Source organism: Oncorhynchus keta, chromosome 17, assembly GCF_023373465.1.
Source record: "Oncorhynchus keta strain PuntledgeMale-10-30-2019 chromosome 17, Oket_V2, whole genome shotgun sequence".
Lineage (NCBI taxonomy): Eukaryota > Metazoa > Chordata > Actinopteri > Salmoniformes > Salmonidae > Oncorhynchus > Oncorhynchus keta.
This window is the reverse complement of record NC_068437.1, coordinates 19,484,327-19,510,065: the sequence shown is the minus strand read 5'-3', so window position 1 is coordinate 19,510,065 and position 25,739 is coordinate 19,484,327. Positions and strand designations below refer to the sequence as shown.

General features: G+C 43.9%; 2 protein-coding genes across 3 annotated transcripts in view; one reads left to right on the top strand and one right to left on the bottom strand.

Moving 5' to 3' along the window:
- The first annotated feature begins 2,357 nt into the window (after window positions 1-2,357).
- On the top strand, window positions 2,358-12,050 carry klhdc4 (kelch domain containing 4). The gene is made up of 12 exons (XM_052465655.1): window positions 2,358-2,564; window positions 2,790-2,881; window positions 3,241-3,319; window positions 4,800-4,898; window positions 9,309-9,445; window positions 9,563-9,655; window positions 9,862-10,024; window positions 10,160-10,238; window positions 10,368-10,576; window positions 10,696-11,104; window positions 11,196-11,315; window positions 11,653-12,050. The coding sequence occupies exons 1-12, from the start codon at window positions 2,463-2,465 to the stop codon at window positions 11,826-11,828; spliced, it is 1,758 nt and encodes a 585-aa protein (XP_052321615.1). The 5' UTR covers window positions 2,358-2,462; the 3' UTR covers window positions 11,829-12,050.
- Window positions 12,051-17,984: 5,934 nt separating this feature from the next.
- The window catches only part of jph3b (junctophilin 3b), a 56,630-nt gene continuing 48,875 nt past the window's right edge, over window positions 17,985-25,739 (bottom strand). Inside the window, exons 4-5 of one of the 2 annotated variants that reach the window (XM_052465653.1) lie at window positions 21,749-22,752; window positions 17,985-19,046 (exon numbers count right to left, since the gene is read on the bottom strand). In XM_052465653.1, the coding sequence (XP_052321613.1) occupies window positions 18,966-19,046; window positions 21,749-22,752 (1,085 nt within the window). In that variant the 3' untranslated portion in view covers window positions 17,985-18,965. The remainder of the gene's footprint in view (window positions 19,047-21,748; window positions 22,753-25,739) is intronic. The other variant, XM_052465654.1, reaches the window with a different exon arrangement.

Genomic DNA, 25,739 nt, shown 5'->3' with positions numbered 1-25,739 from the left:
ACTGTAGCTGCTCTACTGCTCGGGATTAGGACATCTGGGAAACCAGCATGTTTCCTTCTTTCTTTTAGCTACACCATCTGACGTCTTACGTCATTCCATTATTACGTCATTTCTCTCTTGCACATAGCCCAGCATGGTGACATGTTATGGCCATACCTGTCGCCACTCACTAGGGCACAATCCATGAGTATTGAGCATGTTTTCACTCTTTTTCGAAGTACCCCATTTACTGGGACACACTCTCTTCCCCCTCTGCAGATTTATTACACACTTGGGTGCGCATGACACGCAGGCACTAGCTTATTCCAGCCTCTAGAGACCCCGCTTCTCGCATCGATCCAGACTGACTCCCAGACTGTTAGAGGTGACAATCCTGTAAGGGTTTTTAGAGACTCCATCCCCACGTGGGGAAAATGCACCACGAGGGGTGAAAGCACTAGCACACCCTTGGCAAGCATAACGCCTTACCACTATATGCCTAATAGTCCCCACTCCAGTAAACAGAGTGAGGGAACAGGGCTTATCCCTAATCTTCGAGACCCCTTCGATGACCAGGGAAGCTTTGGTTGGCAGAGATCACTCTCCTGCTTTACAACCAGCCCAGGCAGCTATCTTTACGCAGGGATCTTTTGACCCAAGTGAATGAGGAGATTTGCCATCCTCACCAAGAAGCCATGACCCTCTGGCTCTGGCCTGTGAGTGGCTGAATCTGAATGTGACAGACTTGCCACTCAAGGCCATTGAGTATCCAATGCCCGAGCCCCTTCTACACGCTCAATGTATGGAAAAACAAGTGGTGTGTCCTAAAAAAGAAAATTCCTTACCAATGCTCTGTATCCAAGATTTTATTAGGAGTGAGTGTTTGTGTGTGTGTGTGTGTGTGTGTGTGTTGGAGTGACCGTGTGTGTGAGTGTGTAGGGCCCTGTGAGAGGGCATAGAAACAGTGCAAATATTGGAATAAAAGGTAAGTAAAGATACAAGGTCAACTCCGTCCATGTAGCTATTTTGTTAGTTATTTACCACTAGTATTGCTTGGGGATAGAAGTTGTTGATGTCAGACTTGATGCACCGGTACTACTTGCCTAATGTGACTAACCTTATCTGACCAACCATCCTATCAGCTAACTTCCGCGTGCATGCTGACATACTGACCATGTTCCTTAAGGTTCCCAGAATAAATTGTTATACCTCAATGCTACAACCGTAGATCAGGGCAGGACTCAAAGGGAAACCAAGGAAGGCAGAGGCCAAAAACAACATCAAGATTAGACATTTTGTGTGAGAGCCATACATGAAGCCTGCTGGGTGAACATGGTCTATGCCTGTCACAGGGTTTCAACAGTAAACTGACGCTCGTTTCATCAAGTTGAAGGTGATGTTAAATTATACACCACCAGGAGGAATATACAGTGCCTTGCGAAAGTATTCGGCCCCCTTGAACTTTGCGACCTTTTGCCACATTTCAGGCTTCAAACATAAAGATATAAAACTGTATTTTGTTTGTGAAGAATCAACAACAAGTGGGACACAATCATGAAGTGGAACGACATTTAAAGTTCAAGGGGGCCGAATACTTTCGCAAGGCACTGTATATATATTTTTATTATTATTATTTTTCACCTTTATTTAACCAGGTAGGCTAGTTGAGAACAAGTTCTCATTTGCAACTGCGACCTGGCCAAGATAAAGCATAGCAATTTGACACATAAAACAACACAGAGTTACACATGGAATAAACAAAACATACAGTCAATAATACAGTAGAACAAAAAAGAAGACAAGAAGTCTATATACAGTGAGTGCAAATGAGGTAAGATAAGGGAGTTAAGGCAATAAATAGGCCATGCTGGCGAAGTAATTACAATATAGCAATTAAACACTGGAATGGTAGATGTGCAGAAGATGAATGGAAAGACAGGGTACGATAGATATAGGTCTGTGTGATTGGGACTCAATTAATTATGTTACAACATGCAACAGGCTTGTCCTCTCTAAAAACAATGAGCTTAATCCTTTTACGTGCCCTTTAACATACTTCTTTACAATACCAGGCATTATGTCTTACATGATACAAATATGAGTTGAAACATAATTTCTTTAAATGTAGCATAATCTACTGAACTCATTGTGTGAAGTTAACATCTGCAATGCTTCCCAGATAACTGGTCCACAGAACTAGCCTACACTTTCCAAGTTGGTATTATTTTTAGATTTACAGTTTTTCACGAACTAACTATTTCTAGAGTCTAAACCTGCTTCTCATTTTACTTGGAGTGAGTTTGTACTACATCCAGTGCAACAGGTGGCACTATTCACAATAGACATGTTTCTATGTCACTTCGCTGTTGTTGCCGGAAGTGAACCGCGCTTATCTGTGGAAGTACATGTGAGTTTATTTAGCTGGACAATTTCCATGTGGTTCTGATTCAAAGCTAATCTGTAGCTAGTACTGTCCTGTAAAAATGGGCAAAAAGGGTAAAAAAGAACAAAAGAAAGTGAAAGGAGCAGAGAAGACAGCAGCCAAAATGGATAAAAAGATTTCAAAGCGGTCTAAACGAGAAGAGGTAACGTTAGGCATGTCTGTCTCCCTTTCAACTGCTGGCTACTAACATTAGCTAGCTAGATAGTTCTACAGTACATTACAATGTCTTTATAGCATAAAATTACATAAATTCGTGTGTGTGAAATTCCAAGTCAATTCACTTCTACTCAATCACATGACATTGTACAGAGTGAATAGTTTCAGCTGTTGTTCACTGCTGTGTTGTTTTCCTTTGGCATTGATACAGGAGGACCTGGCTGCGCTGATAGCTGAGTTTCAGTCCTTGGATGCAAAGAAGACAACAGTTGTGGAGACCGCCTGCCCGCCCCCCTCACCCAGGTGACCCACTACTCTGTCCTAGATGTTGATAGGTGTTTACCTGGATCATGTTCAATGGGCACAAAACTGGAGAAAATGTGTTGAAACCAGGGAGTTACTATGGCTGATCTTGTACAATAAGAATTGTCTCGTTTTCAATTTGTTTTCATTTCAAAACCTTTGCTGTTTCGTGCCTACTGAACATGAGCCTGGTGTTAGGTGTGGCAGCTCAAGTCAGAGCCAGGTGTTAGGAGATTTCACAGCCAGGTGTCACAAGCATTTTGCTACACCTGCAATAACATCTGCTAAATATTTGTATGCGACCATTAAAATGTGATTTGATTTGATAGTAGTGGTATCCTGTTTGTCTCATCACTCAGGTTGAACGCCTCACTGTCAGCACACCCCGACAAGGATGAGCTGATCTTGTTTGGAGGCGAGTTCTTCAATGGCAAAAAGGTATGATTCATATACACTACATGACCTAAAGCATGTGGTCACCTGCTCGTCGAACATCTCATTCCAAAGTCATGGGCTTTAAAATGGAGTTGGTCCCTCCTTTGCTACTATAACAGCCTCCACTCTTCTGGGAAGGCTTTCCACTAGATGTTGGAACATTGCTGCAGGTATGTGCTTCCATTCAGCCACGAGCATTAGTGAAGTCTGATGTTGGACGATTAGGCCTGGCTCGTAGTCGTCATTCCAATTAATCCCAAAGGTGTTCGATGGGGTTGAGATCAGGGCTTTGAGCAGGCCAGTTCTTCCACACCGATCTCGACAAACCATTTCTGTATGGACCTCGCTTTGTGCACGGGGGCATTGTCATGCTGAACCAGGGAAAGGGCCTTCCCCGAACTGTTGCCATAAAGTTGGAAGCACAGAATCGTCTAGAATGTCATTGCATGCTGTAGCGTTAAGATTTCCCTTCACTGGAACTAAGGGGCCTTGAAAGACAGCCCCAGACCATTTTTCCTCCTCCACCAAACTTTACAGTTTGCACTATGCATTCGTCTGTCAGACTGCCAGATGGTGAAACGTGAATCATCACTCCAGAGAACACGTTTCCACTGCTCCAGAGTCCAATGGCGGCGAGCTTTACACCTCTTGCGCATGGTGATCTTAGGCTTGTGTGGAAATCCATTTCATGAAACTCCTGACAAACAGTTATTGTGCTGATGTTGCTTCCCGAGGCAGTTTGGAACTCTAGTGAGCGTTGCAATTGAGGACAGACGATCTTTACGCGCTTCAGCACTCAAGCTTACAGTCTCATTCTGTGAGCTTGTCTGCCCTAGCACTTCGCGGCTGAGCCGTTGTTGGTCCTGGATGTTTTCACTTCGCAATAACAGCACAGCATTTTGATGAACTGACTTGTTGGAAAGGTGGAATCCTATGAAGGGGCCACATTGAAAGTCACTGAGCTCTTCAGCAAGGCCATTCTACTGCCAATGTTTGTCTTTGGAGATTGCATGGCTGTGTGCTCGATTTTATACACCTGTCAGCATTGTCAAATCCACTAATTTGAAGGGGTGTCCAAATAATTTTGTATATATAGTATATGCTGAACACCTTTTTATTTTTTTATTTAACTAGGCAAGTCAGTTAAGAACACATTCTTATTTACAATGACTGCCTACACCGGCCTAACCCTAACCAGGACGACACTGGGCCAATTGTGTGCCGCCCTATGGGACTCCCAATCACGGCTGGTTGTGATACAGCCTGGAATCGAACCAGGGTCTGTAGTGATGCCTCTAGCACTGAGAAGCAGTGTCTTAGACCGCTGCACCACTCGGGAGCCTTTATATTCATACATTTATTAATGTATTCATATATTTATTAATGTATTTTTGTATTTATATTCATATTTTTTTGTCTGTTATTAATCCTTATTGACTTTGGATGAATAGGGTTGACAGTGGGTTAATTTTCTTCCTTCCAGACGTACCTCTACAATGACCTGTTCTTCTATAACATAAAGAAAAACACCTGGGTGAAGTCAGACATCCCCAACCCTCCTCCACGACGCTGTGCTCACCAGGTAACTATGTACCTCCTTTCAACCACCATCTCTACCACCACCTCCGTTTTCTTTCAGGGATGCAAACATGTCTCTTTTCGACGATATCCGCCGTTTAGATCTCAAAATAGATCAACACCTTAGCGGATCAGAGTGTGCAGACCTAGAGTGTATCACACATTAAGCTAGAAAAGAGAGAGCGCAAGCAGATCTTCTCCCTCTGCGATTACTGCCTTCTCTCTCTCTAACGAGTACAGGATGCATCCCTACCGTACGCGTCCTACAAATTGAATATCAAACGGAGTTCCGAGCGTGATGTCAGATATGTTATATCAAAATGAGTGCTTCATCCAATATCACGTGTGTCTGATGTGAGCAGTTACCCGCGTCCCCCTAACCAGCCATTCGCCTACTCAGCTGCTTCACTCCGTCTGTTCTTTGCGCATCTCCATAAGTTTTGAAAATGTTATTTAGCTGCAATGGCGAGTTGGGGAGTGCAGACAGTCATGGGGTTTCTGTTGTTAAATTTGTTTAATTATTAGAGCAGCTCCCAGGGTGAGCAAAGTGGATAGGTATCTTTTGATTTCACCTCTAAGGACAAGCAGGCCATTTTGCGAGTTTTTGGTTTCATAACAAACAACCTTGTTTAGTCATGTTACCTGGCTAACGAACACCATGGTACCTTGGCTATACACACATTTGGATGGCGCAGGGAAAAGGGATAGATAGCCTACTCAAAGAGATGCTTCGAAGTAGGATGCATATGTCTAATCAATATAATTCTAAACTCAATCTGAGGGGGTGGATCACCATACTACTAGGTATTGTTATAGTTGGCCTGGTATCACATTGTTAGGAAAATCAGAATCCCCTTTATTCGACAAGTACATTTACACGTACTCTGAATGTTACAGTGGGGCAAAAAAGTTCAACTATGACAGACAAAATGAGAAAAAAAAATCCAGAAAATCACATTGTAGGATTTTGAATGAATTTATTTGCAAATTATGGTGGAAAATAAGTATTTGGTCACCTACAAATAAGCAAGATTTCTGGCTCTCATTGACCTGTAACTTCTTCTTTAAGAGGCCCCTCTGTCCTCCACTCGTTACCTGTATTAATGGCACCTGTTTGAACTTGTTATCAGTATAAAAGACACCTGTCCACAACCTCAAACAGTCACACTCCAAACTCCATTATGGCCAAGACCAAAGAGCTGTCAAAGGACACCAGAAACAAAATTGTAGACCTGCACCAGGCTGGGAATACTGAATCTGCAATAGGTAAGCAGCTTGGTTTGAAGAAATCAACTGTGGGAGCAATTATTAGGAAATGGAAGACATACAAGACCACTGATAATCTCCCTCAATCTGGGGCTCCACGCAAGATCTCACCCCATGGGGTCAAAATGACCACAAGAACGGTGAGCAAAAATCCCAGAACCACACGGGGGGACCTAGTGATTGACCTGCAGAGAGCTGGGACCAAAGTAACAAAGCCTACCATCAGTAACACACTACGCCGCCAGGGACTCAAATCCTGCAGTGCAAGATGTGTCCCCCTGCTTAAGCCAGTACATGTCCAGGCCCGTCTGAAGTTTGCAAGAGAGCATTTGGATGATCCAGAAAAAGATTGGGAGAATGTCATATGGTCAGATGAAACCAAAATATAACTTTTTGGTAAAAACTCAACTCGTCGTGTTTGGAGGACAAAGAATGCTGAGTTGCATCCAAAGAACACCATACCTACTGTGAAGCATGGGGGTGGAAACATCATGCTTTGGGGCTGTTTTTCTGCAAAGGGACCAGGATGACTGATCCGTGTAAAGGAAAGAATTAATGGGGCCATGTATCGTGAGATTTTGAGTGAAAACCTCCTTCCATCAGCAAGGGCATTGAAGATGAAACATGGCTGGGTCTTTCAACATGACAATGATCCCTTACACACTGCCCAGGCAATGAAGGAATGGCTTCGTAAGAAGCATTTCAAGGTCCTGGAGTGGCCTAACCAGTCTCCAGATCTCAACCCCATAGAAAATCTTTGGAGGGAGTTGAAAGTCCATGTTGCCCAGCAACAGCCCCAAAACATCACTGCTCTAGAGGAGATTTGCATGGAGGAATGGGCCAAAATACCAGCAACAGTGTGTGAAAACGTTTGACCTCTATCACTGCCAACAAAGGGTATATAACAAAGTATTGAGATAAACTTTTGTTATTGACCAAATACTTATTTTCCACCATAATTTGCAAATAAATTAATTACAAATCCTACAATGTGATTTTCTTGATTTTTTTTCTCATTTTGTCTGTCATAGTTGAAGTGTACCTATGATAAATTACAGGCCTCTCTCATCTTTTTAAGTGGGAGAACTTGCACAATTGGTGGCTGACTAAATACTTTTTTGCCCCACTGTACTTAGTGATATGGTGCTGCTAGTGATAGACAATATTTATAGACAGAATATAGACAGCAGCATTTAAACAAAGTTTACATACATGATATACAATTAGGTAGAGTGAGCATAGAGCTATAAGAGAATGAGCAGATATACAAATAATCAGTGGGTATACGGTTGATATACAGTGGGTATACGGTTGATATACCGTGGATATACGGTTGATATACCGTGGGTATACGGTTGATATACCGTGGGTATACGGTTGATATACAGTGGGTATGCGGTTGATATACAGTGGGTATCTGGTTGATATACCATGGGTATACGGTTGGTATACAGTGGGTATGCGGTTGATATACAGTGGGTATCTGGTTGATATACAGTCGGTATACAGTGGGTGTACGGTTGATATACAGTGGGTGTATGGTTGATATACAGTGGGTATAGGGTTGATATACAGTGGGTATACGGTTGATATACCGTGGATATACGGTTGATATACCGTGGATATACGGTTGATATACCGTGGGTATACGGTTGATATACAGCGGGTACCTGGTTGATATACCATGGGTATACGGTTGGTATACAGTGGGTATGCGGTTGATATACAGTGGGTATCTGGTTGATATACAGTCGGTATACAGTGGGTGTACGGTTGATATACAGTGGGTGTATGGTTGATATACAGTGGGTATAGGGTTGATATACAGTGGGTATGTGGTTGATATACACTGGGTATACAGTGGGTATATGGTTGATATACAGTCAGTATACAGTGGGTATCTGGTTGATATACAGTCGGTATACAGTGGGTATCTGGTTGATATACAGTGGGTATCTGGTTGATATACAGTGGGTATCTGGTTGATATACAGTGGGTATCTGGTAGATATACACTGGGTATACAGTGGGTATATGGTTGATATACAGTCAGTATACAGTGGGTATATGGTTGATATACAGTCAGTATACAGTGGGTATCTGGTTGATATACAGTCGGTATACAGTGGGTATATGGTTGATATACAGTCAGTATACAGTGGGTATCTGGTTGATATACAGTCAGTATACAGTGGGTATATGGTTGATATACAGTCAGTATACAGTGGGTATCTGGTTGATATACAGTCAGTATACAGTGGGTATATGGTTGATATACAGTCAGTATACAGTGGGTATCTGGTTGATATACAGTGGGTATCTGGTTGATATACAGTGGGTATCTGGTAGATATACACTGGGTATATGGTTGATATACAGTGGGTATACGTTGATATACACTGGGTATACGGTTGATATACAGTCGGTATACAGTGGGTATACGTTGATATACACTGGGTATATGGTTGATATACAGTCGGTATACAGTGGGTATACGTTGATATACAGTGGGTATACGGTTGCTATACAGTCGATATACAGTGGGTATATGGTTGCTATACAGTGGGTATATGGTTGATATACAGTTGATATACAGTTGATACACAGTGGATGTAAAAATGTACAGTATCCGTATGAATATATCTAAATGCAGAGAGACAACCCCACTCAGAACATTTCCATCGATTTCTCGTGGGTTTCCGTGCAAAACATTTGTTTCAACTTTTTGGGCCCTCACCAGTTTGCATCCTTGTACTTTACAGAGCTCACCAGATCCCCCCTGCGTTCTTTCAGGATTCTACCTTTACTATTTATAGTCACTTAGACAGCTCAGGGTAACTTTTTCACACCTTTGTTCTACTTTTGGGGAACTCAAAGGCATGTCACACCTTTACTGACACATTTTATTTTTCACATTTTCTCTGTTGTGGATGAGTGATTTCTCTCACTGCGGGTCTCAGGTGGCAGCCTGCCCATTGTGCTGTCATTCTCCCTTTTGGACACCAGAGGACAGACTATACCTTTGATACAGCTATGAAGAGATTTGAGAGATTGCCAGAGTAGATGATATCTACCTAATAACTCTCTCTCCCTTCCATCTTTCTCTCTCTCTCTCTCCTTTCTCTGTCTCTCTTTCTCTCTCTCTGCAGGCGGTGGTAGTTCCCCAGGCAGGGGGGCAGCTGTGGTTGTTTGGAGGGGAGTTTGCGTCTCCTGACGGGGAGCAGTTCTACCACTATAAAGATCTCTGGGTTCTTCACCTCTCCACAAACACCTGGGAGCAGATCAAGTGAGGGAGCCATATTGCTGTAGTAGTAATAGTGTGTTAAACGTATGTTTGAGATGCTACTAGATGAACCTGTTTGTGTCAGTGTGTGTGAGTTCAAGTGTTGTGTCTGCAACCCAGGGTTCCAGGTGCCCCCTCTGGTAGGAGTGGACATCGTATGGTCCTGAGTAAGAGGCAGTTGCTGGTGTTCGGAGGCTTCCACGAAAGTGCTAGGTAAGGAGAGATGATGGGAGGAGCTATCGTGTCAGTTAAGGAGAGGTGATAGGCAGAGTAATTGTAGGAAATAAGAGGAGAGGAAAGAGAACCTTCTGGCTAGCTTTATGGAGGTCAAACTTATCACAATATGAGATGCAGCCGCTGCATGAAATATGCAAAATGAACTAGATTATTTTGTTGATAGTGTACTTCTTATCTTGCAGGGATTTTATCTACTACAACGATGTACACGCCTTCAGTCTGGACTCCTTCACCTGGAGTCGCCTCTCCCCCTCCGGCACTGGCCCCTCCCCTCGTTCAGCCTGCCAGATGACCTCTACCCCCGATGGCTCCGGGGTCATCATCTACGGAGGATACTCCAAAGTGGTGTGTGTGTGTGTGCACAACAGGTTCTTAAGTTTGCTCATGTTAATTTGATATGATATTGAGAGATATGCAGCAAGTCTTTGAATGACTCCATGACATTTGAATCAAAGTTGTGTTTTTATTGTTCCCTATTAGAAAGCTAAGAAAGATGTGGAAAAGGGAACCATCCACTCTGACATGTTTCTCCTCAAGAGAGATGGCAAAGAAGAACAAGGTACAGTGATGCTCAGGCTTATACTTACTATTGGCTACAGACTAGCCTGGACAAAGAAAACGCAGGGCAATGGGATTTCTATTCACATGACATTGTTCCTCATGTTTATTTTCTCCCTGTCCCTTTCAGAGAAGTGGTTGTGGTCCCGGGTGAGTCCCTCAGGCTCCAAGCCACCCGCCCGGTCGGGCTTCTCCCTGGCTGTGGGGCCCACGGGCCGGGCGCTGCTCTTCGGAGGGGTGTGTGACGAGGAGGAAGATGAGACTCTGGAGGGGGACTTCTACAACGACCTTTACCTGTATGACATCAACAAGCACCGCTGGTTCCCTGCTCAGCTCAAGGTAACTGCTGGAACCTTCTATTTTGGCACATACAGTAGATATAATGTTTAATTGGAGAATTTGTAAGCAGCTGTGTTAATATTATTGTTGTTGACCTGTTTTTCCCTCCCCTTGTCCAGGGCTGTAAGTCGGAGAAGAAGAAGCGTCGACGGGGGAAGAAGGAAGGGGAGATAGGGGAGGGGTCAGGGGAGGGTCAGGAGGAGGAAGGAGCAGCAGCACAGGGACCTGTGGAGGTCATCAAGGAGATCGTCACTGAAGACGGAACAGTCATGACTATCAAGGAAATAATCCCCGGGACACAGGTGGAGGAAGAGAGTGAGGAAGAGGAGGAAGGTGAGGAAGGTGCCTCGGCCATCCTTGTCGAGCCCTGTGCTCGCTCCAGTGCCATGGCAACAGTGAAATATGGGAAGCTGTATTTGTACGGGGGCATGTTTGAAGTGGGTGACCGCCAGTTCACCCTCAACGACCTGTACTGTCTGGACCTCCACAAGATGGACCAGTGGGAGGTGCTGGTCGAGATGGACCCCAGTAAGTAAGAGGGAAACTGGGCTTTTCTGTCCGTGTGTTTCTGTGGGATAGAGGTTGACTTCCTGATCACACTGACCCCTTCTCTCTGTAGAGACCCAAGAGTGGCTGGATGACTGGTCTGAGTCAGAGGACGATGAGGAGGGGGATGAAGAGGAGGCTAAAGGAGGTGATGACGAAGGGGAGGAATCTGAAGAAGAAAGTGACGAACAGGGTAAATGAGAAATATCCCTTTATTCTTTTCGGTGTATGTTTCTAACCCTACTTTATTCTGCTCTTCATGTGTTCAATGGTGCTGATTGGCTGAAAGCTGTGGTATATCAGGCTATATCAACTGGGTGGTTCGAGCCCTAAATGCTGATTGGCTGAAAGCCGTAGTATATCAGAGAATGTACTTCTCCACTAGAGCAGTGAACAGGTTGCATCAAAGCCGAAGCCAAAAGCCTCTTATAGAAAGCCTCAAGGGACAGTGCTGTCTAAACACAATGTCAGTCGCAGTAGTGTTGACACCAGCAGTAACACTCTCTTCTGTGTGGTGTATGCGTTTACAGATGAGGAGGATCACCCCCCAGTGCAGCCAGGTGAGGCGCTGGAAGACTTTCAGAGCCGTACAGAGCAATACTGGGTAGGCCAGGCCCGGGCCAACATGGGGCCAGAGGCTAAGGACACGAAGGTGCAGAAAGTGGGCATAGCCATGGCCAAGGTGTTCTATGAAGACCAGCAGTGAGCCAGGGTGTATGTGTATCCGCCTTCTTTGTTTGTGTGTGTGTGTGTGTGTGTGTGTGTGTGTGTGTGTGTGTGTGTGTGTGTGTGTGTGTGTGTGTGTGTGTGTGTGTGTGTGTGTGTGTGTGTGTGTGTGTGTGTGTGTGTGGGACAGGTGGAGAGTGATAGTTTGTCATAGGGAAGAATGAGGGTACTCATCAGTGTTTCCCAACTCCAGTCCTCAAGTACCCCCAACAGCACACATTTGAATTGTAGCCACGGACAAGCACACCTGATTCAACTAATCATCAAGACCTCAATGAGTTGAATCAGGTTAGTTTGTTTGGGGCTACAACAAAAATGTACGCGGTTGGGGGTACTCAAGGACTGGAGTTGGGAACCTCTCTTCCCTATGACACATTACTAGAGTTGGAAAACACTTCTTTAAACTGAAGAGGCCAATTAAATAATCTCTCTGCTTGGTGAACATTTTCTGCCCTCATAACCACCCATGCCTTTGTACAGTAGGCCTAACTGTGCACGAAAATATGCTGCTGTTTTGGCAGTTGGACTACACTGCAGTATGTATACTGTATCGTATTTGGAATTAGTTTTTAGTTTTATATCTTCAAGAAGATCGTCAGAAAATCCTTGTCATTGCTCACCGCCTTTGATTTATTGTTTTCTAAACCAATTTGTCATTAAACATCCAACCATAATACTTCTGTAGTGTCTGTAGTATTTTTAAGGGTGACGGCCAATGTGTTTAGTGTTGAAAACGGCTCAACTTGATAAATACTGGTTGATCTTTCCCAGTGTTTTGTGTTGTATTGAAGATAAGAAGATTATGTTTTAGCCTTTAAAATAGGTTGTTGACTCAACGTTTGACATATTTGAACCACTCTACCCTGCTACCAAAGCTTTGCCAGAACATATACTGTAGTACATTGGCTCCCCGACTGTTTACTATGCACTGTGCAGCGGTCACACATGTAGCCAAACTTCCCCTGCTGTATGCTAAAGGTAAAACAGTTCCTTTGTTTTAGCTCTACCTCTCCTCCAGACTCCGCTTCTTATCTGATGATGGAGAGAGGAAGGTATATCGCAGAGGGAGGACAATTCAGCGAGTGAGTGATTTGAAAAGGACAATGAAAATACTTTAGAATAGTAGTCAGTTATCAATCAATCAAATGTTTTTTTAAAGCCCTTTTTACATCCGCAGATGTCACAAAGTGCTATACAGGAACCGAGCCTAAAACCCCAAACAGCAAGCAATGCAGATGTAAAAGCATGGTGGCTAGGTAAAACTCCCTAGAAAGAAACCTAGAGAGGAACCACACTCTGAGGGATGGCCAGTCCTCTTCTGGCTGTGTCGGTGGAGATTATAGGAGTACATGGCCATTAAGGCCAGATCATTCTTCAAGATAAGAGACGAGGGGCGAGGAAAGCTGTGCCTCCAAATGAAATGCAGCCTAGCTAGCTAGCTATCCCAGAGTGACCTATTTTCTCAGCCCTGAGAAGAATGAGGGGAGGGATGAATAATAGATGGCAAGCAGATAGATGGATGAGGTTACTGGGATGCTGCAGACTGTCTCCAACTCTTTCCCTCACTCTCTTCTTCATTCGCCTTCGACCCCAAATGTTTAAATCCTGTAAAAAAGACCGATATAAATAACTAAAAATATACTTTTTGGGGGGCCCAGTGTTGCTGACGCGCGGAGCACATGAAGTGTTGTCGTCACAGACTCGTCAGTGGTCCCATGTGAGAGTGAGACTCATTCAGAGCGTATGGCTACTTCAGTGTTAGTTGTATAATTTCATTCCCTGTTTTCTTGATCTTTTTGGTGTTCTCCTATTTTATAATACCATATTAGGTGTTTTTAGACTGACTAGGTGCAATAATCATCATTATCAACTCTTCTCAATGTTGTCGCACTGAAGCTGTTCCGGCCCGGTATTCTGACTCATAACATGCTAATACAGTTTCCAAGATAAGAAGTCAAATAATTAAATTTATAGCCATTTGTTTGTGAGTAGTTGTGATCATACACACAACTGTCAGCTGGACAGATATTTGGTGAGTCCATGACAGACTTACCTCTTTCTCTACCTCCTCCAATAGATTTAGAGAAATTACCCATCATCCTGTTCAGTGGTGGGACACAGCTAAACTTCACGCAGTGATTTCATTACAGTAATCTGGTGAAATTGGCTTAACTTCCCTGCAGACAGGGAGGCAGTCAGAGACTCGACAAGACAGACCGAAAACTGCACTGAGAAAAGGACAGTGGAATTGAGATAGGAGTTGACAGGGGTACGACAATACTAGCAATACAACTAGGATATGTTCGTATGTACTTGTGCCATTATATACCAGCTAAGCTAAAGAATATATTTTGTATGTAAGTTGCATCCTTCTGGTTTTGTTGTGTGGTCTTGCTGGCTGATGTAGCAACATGAAGGCAACACACACAAACTAATGTTATTGACATGAAGCCTACAAGCCAAGCTGCAGTTGTGTATTTGGAGTGTACCATTTTAAATCTATTCAGGGGGAAGACTTTTTTTTCTCTCTGGGTAATGGTAATGCAAGAGCATGGGAAATAAAGAAGAATAGAAAAGGATAGAGGATGGGTTCATATACAGTATATAGACTGAAACGGCACAGAGAGGGAAGACTGAGGGAAATGAAGGTGTGTCGAGCTTGATTCAGCATTTTCCTCTGCCTTTTCTCTCTCTCTCTGCTCTCCCTTTCATTGTGAAGATGGGTCCCGGGAGACAAACCCCGCCCTCATCGGTCTGACCACGCCCCTCATATGATGGAGCGGAATACGAAGTCAGGGTTGCCATGGTGACCCACCCTCCAATGCTGCAGTTTAAAGTAGCAGCTTGGTTTACTCCTGTCTCTGTTGCACTTTGGTATCTAACATGTTGTTCACCTTAAACAATTTAACAATATGCAATACTCTTTTTCATTATGGAAAGAAGATCTGATTAAAATCAGACCTGAAGAAAGAGGGAGAGGACAAAGATTCAATAACCACAAACCAGGAGTTTTCTTTCAAACACTTTCATTATTTTCTCCACATAACTCAAAAACGAACAGACCCCCAAAATGTAAAGAAATAAAAGAGAGGAGGAGAAGAAAAGAACTGGGCATGCTTTGGCATGCGATGGGTACTTCCAGTCGGAATGGTAGAAAAACCACAGGAGCAGGTAGATCAGCCAGTCATCACCTCTGCACCTCTCAGTATCATCAACAGCCACTGGAACACTTTTCCATAGTTGTTCTTTGAATCAGTCAACCCTTTCCCATAATATGCCTTAACCCTCTGACGGTATCAGTCCAGTTTCCAACAGTACCTACTAACTCATGTAGTCAAGACTGGGGGAGCAAACGTTGTTGAAAAATAAAACTCCACACGTTTGGCCCCAACTTTCATTCCTTCACATTGGCAGCTCTGTTTAACTTTGCTGGATAGAGAAACGGAGAGGCATAGGAGGAAGAGAAGAGCGAGCACACACAGACCGGATGATCACTTACAGGAGGACCAGGAGAATCAGGGTGGAGTACAAGCCCCTTACAGACATGCTATAAAAACATCTCAGAGTCTTTGAGTTAGTTAGCCAGCTATATATATATTTAAAAAAAAAGCAAAACACTTCTCTTAGTTTGTCTGTTTGTTTTTTTCTCTGTTGTTTTCATTGCGTCTAAGATGTGGGCTTTGTCTTGGAGAAGCAGTGGGATGCAGTAGACTAGTAGCCTGTGTCTGGATCTTGTAATGTACTGTAATGTACTGTACTGTAGCGCAAGCCCAGGCTACCCTATGGAAGAGTCTGCTTCACAGAACAGTATTGGACAACAGCTGGAAAAGTTCTGCTTGCTCAGGACTAAGAGCAACTTGGCAAAGCCTGTAAAGTACCACTTTTATTTTATTTTTTTTATTTTTTTGCAGCCCCCCACTCCCTTCTTATACTGCTTCCAAAACTAGCCCTCTACTGCACATCGTTGCCCTTAGGCAACAGAACATATTTTTGCCCCTCAACCTCCCCATATTATGATAATATGTGATGACATGTCTGTAAACAATCCAATGAGGTGCAGAAGTTGGTATGATTTATCAACTGGGGGAGGGACCTTCTTTCAGGAAGCAGAGCAACCTGAGCACGTGGTGTGACTGAAGTGTACAATACATTTCATTATTTTGCATGTTTAACTAGAGATAACTTGACAATTAAAAATATCTAATTGTGTAGGAACCTGTAAAGAAGCATATTTGATTTTTGAACAGAAATATATATATATATATATATATATATATGAAAAAACAAATGTAGTTTTCTTTTTGTTGCCTCAGGGCAATGTTGTGCAGTTAGGCTACTTTTCAGGGCAATATCATGCTCAATGAAAGACATTTGATGAATATGGATATTTTTGCCAAAATATCCACTGACATTCACATGCAATGGACACAGCGACATTCTATGGGTGAAAGGATCCTAATGGAGCAGTTAGGATCACCCTCTGATAGTGAGGACAGTGAGCTGGAGGACAGTGAGCTGGAGGACAGTGAGCTGGAGGACAGTGAGCTGGAGGACAGTGAGTTGGAGGACAGTGAGTTGGAGGACAGTGAGCTGGAGGACAGTGAGCTGGAGGACAGTGAGCTGGAGGACAGTGAGCTGGAGGACAGTGAGCTGGAGGACAGTGAGCTGGAGGACAGTGAGCTGGAGGACAGTGAGCTGGAGGACAGTGACAGCGAGGAAGAATCAGGTTTGAGAGGCAGTGTAATACTAGTTTATATCCCAACTTGTATTTCCTTATGAAAAGAGTGTTTTTTTCCTAGTATGTTCCTCTTAATAAATGTTCTAAATATATCAGATTTTCCTTGGTGTTTTAGCAACAATGAAATCTGGGGGGAGGAGGAGAAAAGCCTAAATCTTCCCCAAAAAACAGGATGGAATATTAGCAGTAGAGGGCTAGAGGAGACATTTATATTTTTCCCCAAAAAGATGTATCTATACAAAACTAAAACATACATGAGCATGCATTTTAGATATTTTTTTTCAACTTTATAAAACAAGGCAGTAGGCGTTTTTTCAGAAGTCTTGCAAATAGCTCAAAAATATGACTTTTTTCTGTCTTGGTAAATCATTTGTTTTGAAAGCAGCAGTTTTAAACATAACAGTCTCTGACCTTGCACTAGGCCTCTTACAGTACGGCCAGCCAGTGCCTCCAGACCAGACCAGGTGTGTGGGGTGAGGTTTGGGTAGAAACCTTTAGACATGATACTGTAGAGAGAGAGAGAGAGAGAGAGAGAGAGAGCGAGAGAGAGAGCGAGAGAGAGAGAGAATGGCTCTGTAGGGGACAGAGGAGCAGATAGATGAGAACTGACAGAATGTTATTCGCTAGTCCTCATATAAAGTTCAACCTGTGCGTTAAAGGCCAGTGAGACATTGAGAAAGTTTTTTGGAATGTCAATATTTTATATGAATATAGCTTATCATTCACATACCACTGTATGTGTGGGAGTATTGTACCTGTTGTGTACATGGTATTGTACAATGTGTGTGTGTGTTTGAGAGTTCTTTCCTTTAGATAATTTGTTCATTTTGTTGTATGTTGACTATAAAGAGAATCTTTCACATTAGAAGCCCTTTCAGACAAAACTATTCCTACTCCAGTTACAGACAGATTAGAGTTGATACACAGTAGTTCTTTGCACATGGCTCAATCTTGGTAACCCAAGTTGCTAAATTTGCAACAGGTTTTCTAACATAGATAGGTTTTATGGTGCTATAGTTGTTAGAGGCAATTTTGTGTTGGTCATCCCGGTTTTTCAGATTGTAAACATGTTCTGTTGCTAACTAGGATCTGTAGTTGCAAAAGTGTTTTTGTAGCCCTATTTTATTTAATCATAACTATATATATGTTGTTTCATTTTTCATGAAACACCTGCTTGCCATGGACATTCTCTGGTCTATTTGGGGAAGTCTTGGTTAAGATGGCTGGTTGTAGGAATAGGGGAGCATGGTGTATTAAATAAAAGGAGAGTTACATGAAACACCTGCTTGCCATGGACATTCTCTGGTCTATTTGGGGAAGTCTTGGTTAAGATGGCTGGTTGTAGGAATAGGGGAGCATGGTGTATTAAATAAAAGGAGAGTTACATGAAACACCTGCTTGCCATGGACATTCTCTGGTCTATTTGGGGAAGTCTTGGTTAAGATGGCTGGTTGTAGGAATAGGGGAGCATGGTGTATTAAATAAAAGGAGAGTTACATGAAACAAATAAAGGGGGTAACAGGATACGGCGTGATGTCATGAGGGGACTACCGGGAAGGGGAGGAAGGGGGGATGAGAGACTGAATTAATAATTGGGAAGAGGAACAACGTGTCAGGAGGGAGAGAAGGGGGAGGGTTTGGAGGGCAGTGGGTAGGACAGGGGTCCATTTCCCATCCCTTTAACATTGTATTACCTGGGTGGACAACACACCTGGGTTCAAATACTACTTGAAATCTTTAAAATACTTTCAGCATTTGCTTTAGCCTGCCTCAACCACCAGGTAGGCAGGGTTTTGCACTTTTCAGACTTTTCTATTGTTTCCAGTGCAACAGGCAAGCTCAATCAAGCACAGCTAAAGAATTTTAAATTATGTCAAATAGTTTTTGAACCCAGGTCAGGTGGACACAGCCATAACCAGACTAGATACATTATATCCTGTCTCATTCGACCCGCTACACCATTATACAAGAAGTGCTCATCTGAGTCTACCATTCCAAACAAACTAAACCAAAAGAACATCAGCAATATTAACAGAGAAAAGGCAAGTAAGGAATACAAAATAATTTAAATGAATATATCATACGTGAGCAAATTAATAAGTTAAATTATAAGTTACAAACCTTTTTTAAACATTGATTTAAGATGAAAAACAGGTAATGTCAGGGAGAGAAAGAATTACATTTTTTTTGTTTTTTTTGCAGATCACTGCTTATCTTTCATCTGGGCATTGGGAACCAGCTTTCTCCCCATATTGTTAATCCTCTTACTGTACTCTTTACATAGTGTCAAATGCCCAAGGGCTGTATAGTCATGATAATACTCATAATATGTTATAATAATAGCATAGATAATAATAGGAATTAATAGGCAATCCATTTTTAAATAAAAAAGTGAATAAACAAAATTGCAACTCCAATGTTGAGCAAAATCACCATGATGACCAGAATTGAGCTGGAGCCCTGTGGAGGAGGGAGGGAGAGAATAGTACATGTTAATTCAGACTTCACACACACACACACACACACACACACACACACACACACACACACACACACACACACACACACACACACACACACACACACACACACACACACACACACACACACACAGTGTGGCAAAAGAGTATTTTGTCAGCCACCAATTGTGCACGTTCTCCCACTTAAAAATATGAGAGAGGCCTGTAATTTTCATCATAGGTACACTTCAACTATGACAGACAAAATGAAAAAGAAAATCCAGAAAATCACATTGTAGGATTTTTAATTGATTTATTTGCTAATTATGGTGGAAAATAAGTATTTGGTCAACAACAAAAGTGTATCTCAATACTTTGATATATACCCTTTGTTGACAATGACAGAGGTTAAATGTGTTCTGTAAGTCTTCACAAGGTTTTCACACACTGTTGCTGGTATTTTGGCCCATTCCTCCATGCAGATCTCCTCTAGAGCAGTGATGTTTTGGGGCTGTTTCTGGGCAACATGGACTTTCAACTCCCTCCAAAGATTTTCTATGGGGTTTAGATCTGGAGACTGGCTAGGCCACTCCAGGATCTTGAAATGCTTCCAATCTTCTTCTGGATCATCCAAATGCTCTCTAGCAAACTTCCGACGGGCCTGGACATGTACTGGCTTAAGCAGGGGGACACATCTGGCACTGCAGGATTTGAGTCCCTGGCGGCGTAGTGTGTTACTGATGGTAGGCTTTGTTACTTTGGTCCCAGCTCTCTGCAGGTCATTCAATAGGTCCCCCCGTGTGGTTCTGGGATTTTTGCTCACCGTTCTGGTGATCATTTTGACCCCACGGGGTGAGATCTTGCGTGGAGCCACAGATCGAGGGAGATTATCAGTGGTCTTGTATGTCTTCCATTTCCTAATAATTGCTCCCACAGTTGATTTCTTCAAACCAAGCTGCTTACCTATTGCAGATTCAGTCTTCCCAGCCTGGTGCAGGTCTACAATTTTGTTTCTGGTGTCCTTTGACAGCTCTTTGGTCTTGGCCATAGTGGAGTTTGGAGTGTGACTGTTTGAGGTTGTGGACAGGTGTCTTTTATACTGATAACAAGTTCAAACAGGTGCCATTAATACAGGTAACGAGTGGAGGACAGAGGGGCCTCTTAAAGAAGAAGTTACAGGTCAGTGAGAGCCAGAAATCTTGCTTGTTTGTACGTGACCAAATACTTATTTTCCACCATAATTTGCAAATAAATTCATTAAAAATCCTACAATGTGATTTTCTGGATTTTTTTCTTCTAATTTTGTCTGTCATAGTTGAAGTGTACCTATGATGAAGATTACAGGCCTCTCTCATCTTTTTAAGTGGGAGAACTTGCACAATTGGTGGCTGACTAAATACTTGTTTTGCCCCACTGTTGCTCTACCTGTACACACACAAAATCAAAGGCACAGCTAATGTGTACTTTATTTAATGTTGATATTTACTCTGTATAATTAGGTTCATTTGAGAGATACTGCATTTTCATGTACTGTAAATGAGTCTCTCAGTGTTATTGAGAGCCAGCATGTTAAAACAGCAGACTATTAGGGACATCTAACTGATGGGTTTTTGTAACTCTGCCATGGAAAATGTATAGGACTGGAGCACTCATAAAAGGGAAAGAGCATTACAAATTACCTATGTAATTATCAAAGCAATTACATAAGTTGAGTCCATAGTATGACATCTAAAATACTTTAAACTGTAATTCACATGCTCATTGGTAGCCTCTAACAACAGCTATGTTTACTCTACACCATGCAACTGAATGATCATTCCCGAAGGATATGTATGTTGTGTATAATTGATGCATTTCATATGCCAGTGACCCTGTCTTTACGGTGGTGCACTCTCCATGCCAGAAATGTTGTAGATGGCTCAGTTCACTGATCCCATTTGTCTGTGTGATACGTGGACATTAGCTCCATGTGCACTGTTGGCGTATCCTCGTGGATATCTGTATGTTTAACTGTGCTGCTGGAATAGATTATAGGGGAGAGCTTTGTGCAAAAGTGTTCTACAGTGCGATCACTTGCAGAATCTGTGTCTGCTTATGCGTGAATGTATCTGTGTTTCATGTGAACCTGTCTTACACAAGTCAGCTGCATTACTCGCCTCTCTGCGGCTGCAACCCCCCAGTCACCATCACACGCCCACTGATTGGCTACTGCTGAAGCAAGGCATAAGCTGTTTCCTAGCAACAGAGCGTGGGGCAGCCAATGCGGGGATGCTTTGTGGAAGGAGCTACTTTGCCAATCTGCTGTTACTAAGGTGCAGTGGGAGATAGCTAGCTGAGGCTGTGTGGTGCGGTGGAGGGGATGTGGGAGGTTAGAGTGTCCAACCATAGAGTCTGTGTTGTGTAGAGCACCTGCCTATCAGGGGACTACACCAGGGCCCCGGATGCTCCCACTTACTACTGTACATAGCTACTGTATGAGTTAATTCTGTTATTATGTCTGTACATCGCACAGTAATGATACATTCATAGCTCTTCTATCATTGATTACAGTATAATTGTGTCTGAATGCTGTGTAAATGCAGTTAACATCTGGATGCAAGTGATTACTCATGTGTGTGTGATTTTCTGCATGTGCGCACATGACGAGCAAATTATATGACTAAGTGTGGATATGAATGTGTGGGTGAGAGGAGGCGTCCTTACCGAGTTTGCTTTGAGCTGGGTTAGTTTCTTGTCGTCGTCGTGTTCTAGTGCAATGGGTGAGGATTTCTGTGGGGGGGAGAGGGTGAGATCCCTGCGCAGAGGCCGAGCCTCCAACTTGTCCCCCTTGCTCAGACTGTCCAGCTTTTGCATTGAGTCTGGGGCCGGTCCCTCCTTTCTCTCTTTACCCTCCCGCGCTCCTGACGGCCGTGCTGCCTCCCTTTCCCTGCCCTCCCTGGCCTCCCGGGTCTTAGAAGGCCGCTGTCTCTGCAGCGTGTGGGAGCGGGCCTCACCACTGTGACCATGGTGCTCCTCTCCCAACCCATAGGGCTTCTGGGAGTTGGAGTCCATGGGCTGCAGCGGCCTCATCTCCATCTCGTAGTTGCTCAGCTTCTCCTCATCCTGCTCTAGCAGCCGCGTGTCACCGCTGTGCGTCCGCTGGGACCTCCACGATGCCGACGGGCAATCCGACCATCGGTCCCTGGAGGCCTTGTGATTGGACGAGCCATGCTCTCGAGACTTGTGATTGGAGGAGGCGTGCTTATGGCCGTGGCCGTTGGTGCGGCCCCTGGCCTCGTCCTGGACAGAGGGGGTGGTGGAGCGACTGCTGCCCCTGCTGCCCCCCCTGCTGCCCTCTTTAGAAGAGCGTTTGTCCTCGCTCCAGCTGTTGGCCCTTAGGTACTCCCCTCCTCCACGGCCCTCCATCAGCACCTGGATCTCCTGGCCACCACTGCCCCCTCTCCCGCCCCCACCGCCACCACCCCCAGCGTCGTCCACAGCACTCTGCCGCAGGAAGCGTGCGTTTTTGGTGCGGTATGGCTTGGAGGTGGTGGGGCTGCAGGGTGGAGAGGAGGGGTGTCTGGCCTCAGGACTAAGGTCAGGGGTCAGGTTGGGGGGTGTGGTGCCCTTTATGTAGAGTTCAGGACTGTCTGGCCCCGTGCCACTGGAGATCACCTCAATGTCGTTCTCACTGGAGTTCTGATGCTTTGGCCTTTGGACCTCTACTCCTGACCAACAGCAAAGAGACACAGGGAGAGAGACAGAGAGAGAGACACACACAGAGAGTAAGGACAGCATGACACACAACTTTGGGAAAGTCACATTTCAGAACATTGGCATAGTTCCATTTCAAAGTGAATGATTTAGAGTTATTTAGCTATTCTCTGTTTTGCATGCATGTAGTCCAACAACTGCTTTATGGGCGAGACCAACTTACCCTGTGAATGCCATGAACAACTGTACTGCTAATGTCAACCAGATGATGTCAGTATAATGTTAAGGAAGTCAAAGGGAAGTGCATCTGGAAGGAACCATTACCCCACACATTGACTTTAATTAAATGACCTAATTTCCTTTCCAGAGATGCGTGTAGTTGACATCCCCATTCTATTATGCAATCATGCACACAGCACATAATACCTCTTTAAATTAGACAGACTATTCGTGACCACCCTTGTCTTGTCTGTAGACTAGACTCTGCCTCTTTTCAAGTCAGCAGAACCAGAGTGAGATCGGGAGCTGGTGAAGCATTCTACTCAGTTACTCTAATCACCCCTCTCTTTCTCTGCATTGCCTACCTTACCTTGTTGTCTCCTAGACATCTGCACCCAGACAGTCACAGCACACAATCTTTATCTTTTGCAACAAATCACAGTACACTCACAGAAGAAAAAGACCCTTGAAGAACCTTTTGGGGTTCAAAACGATTGTCACTGTGGGAGAACCTTTTCAATTCTAAAAGTTTCCTTGAGGAACCCCTCTGAAAAGGTTCCTTCAGAAACCCCTCTGAAAAGGTTCTTAGAGGAACCCCTCTGAAAAGTTTCAAGCATGAACCTTTTTGTGATCAGAAGATGGGAGGCGTGGCATATTGGCGTGGCTTTCAGATAGTTGTTTTTGGCCACCTGTGAGAGTAAATGTTATACCTATTCATGTATTCTGTTGTATTGTCATTATAGGTTAAGGTTGTACACTGACAGTTCTGAAGCCTCGTTAAAATACTAACAAAATTGTGACTATCTGAAAAATGTAATGCTATTTGGCTCTTAGTATCATATGCACTTACTTCCGGCGCCGACAGAGATGGCCGCCTCGCTTCGCATTCCTAGGAAACTATGCAGTTTTTTGTTTTTTTTACATGTTATTTCTTACATTAGTACCCCAGGTCATCTTAGGTTTCATTACATACAGTCGAGAAGAACTACTGAATATAAGATCAGCGTCAACTCACCATCAGTTCGACCAAGAATATGTTTTTCGCAACGCGGATCCTGTGTTCTGCCTTACAAACAGGACAACAGAATGGATCCCATGCAGCGACCCCCAAAAAAAACGACTCCGAAAAAGAGGGAAACGAGGCGGTCTTCTGGTCAGACTCCGGAGACAGGCACACTGTGCACCACTCCCTAGCATTCTTCTTGCCAATGTCCAGTCTCTTGACAACAAGGTTGATGAAATCCGAGCAAGGGTAGCATTCCAGAGGGACATCAGAGACGGTAACGTTCTTTGCTTCACGGAAACATGGCTCACTGGAGAGACGCTATCCGAGGCAGTGCAGCCAACGGGTTTCTCCACGCATCGTACCGACAGAAACACATCTTTCTGGTAAGAAGAGGGGCGGGGCCTTATGACTAACGAGACATGGTGTGATGAAAGAAACATACAAAAACTCAAATCCTTCTGTTCACCTGATTTAGAATTCCCCACAATCAAATGTAGACCGCATTATCTACCAAGAGATTTCTCTTCGATTATAATCACAGCCGTATATATCCCCCCCCCAAGCAGACACATCGATGGCTCTGAACAAACTTTATTTAACTCTTTGCAAACTGGAAACCATTTATCCGGAGGCTGCATTCATTGTAGCTGGGGATTTTAACAAGGCTAATCTGAAAACAAGACTCCCTAAATTTTATCAGCATATAGATTGCGCAACCAGGGGTGGAAAAACCTTGGATCATTTTTACTCTAACTTCTGCGACGCATATAAGGAAATGCCCCGCCCCCCTTTCGGAAAAGCTGACCACGACTCCATTTTGTTGATCCCTGCCTACAGACAGAAACTAAAACAAGAGGCTCCCACGCTGAGGTCTGTCCAACGCTGGTCCGACCAAGCTGACTCCACACTCCAAGACTGCTTCCATCACGTGGACTGGGATATGTTTCGTATTGCGTCAGATAACAATATTGACGAATACGCTGATTCGGTGTGCGAGTTCATTAGAACGTGCGTTGAAGATGTCGCTCCCATAGCAACGATTAAAACATTCCCTAACCAGAAACCGTGGATTGATGACAGCATTCGCGTGAAACTGAAAGCGCGAACCACTGCTTTTAATCAGGGCAAGGTGTCTGGTAACATGACCGAATACAAACAGTGCAGCTATTCCCTCCGCAAGGCTATCAAACAAGCTAAGCGTCAGTACAGAGACAAAGTAGAATCTCAATTCAATGGCTCAGACACAAGAGGCATGTGGCAGGGTCTACAGTCAATCACGGACTACAGGAAGAAATCCAGCCCAGTCACGGACCAGGATGTCTTGCTCCCAGGCAGACTAAATAACTTTTTTGCCCGCTTTGAGGACAATACAGTGCCACTGACACGGCCTGCAACGAAAACATGCGGTCTCTCCTTCACTGCAGCCGAGGTGAGTAAGACATTTAAACGTGTTAACCCTCGCAAGGCTGCAGGCCCAGACGGCATCCCCAGCCGCGCCCTCAGAGCATGCGCAGACCAGCTGGCCGGTGTGTTTACGGACATAGTCAATCAATCCCTATACCAGTCTGCTGTTCCCACATGCTTCAAGAGGGCCACCATTGTTCCTGTTCCCAAGAAAGCTAAGGTAACTGAGCTAAACGACTACCGCCCCGTAGCACTCACTTCCGTCATCATGAAGTGCTTTGAGAGACTAGTCAAGGACCATATCACCTCCACCCTACCTGACACCCTAGACCCACTCCAATTTGCTTACCGCCCAAATAGGTCCACAGACGA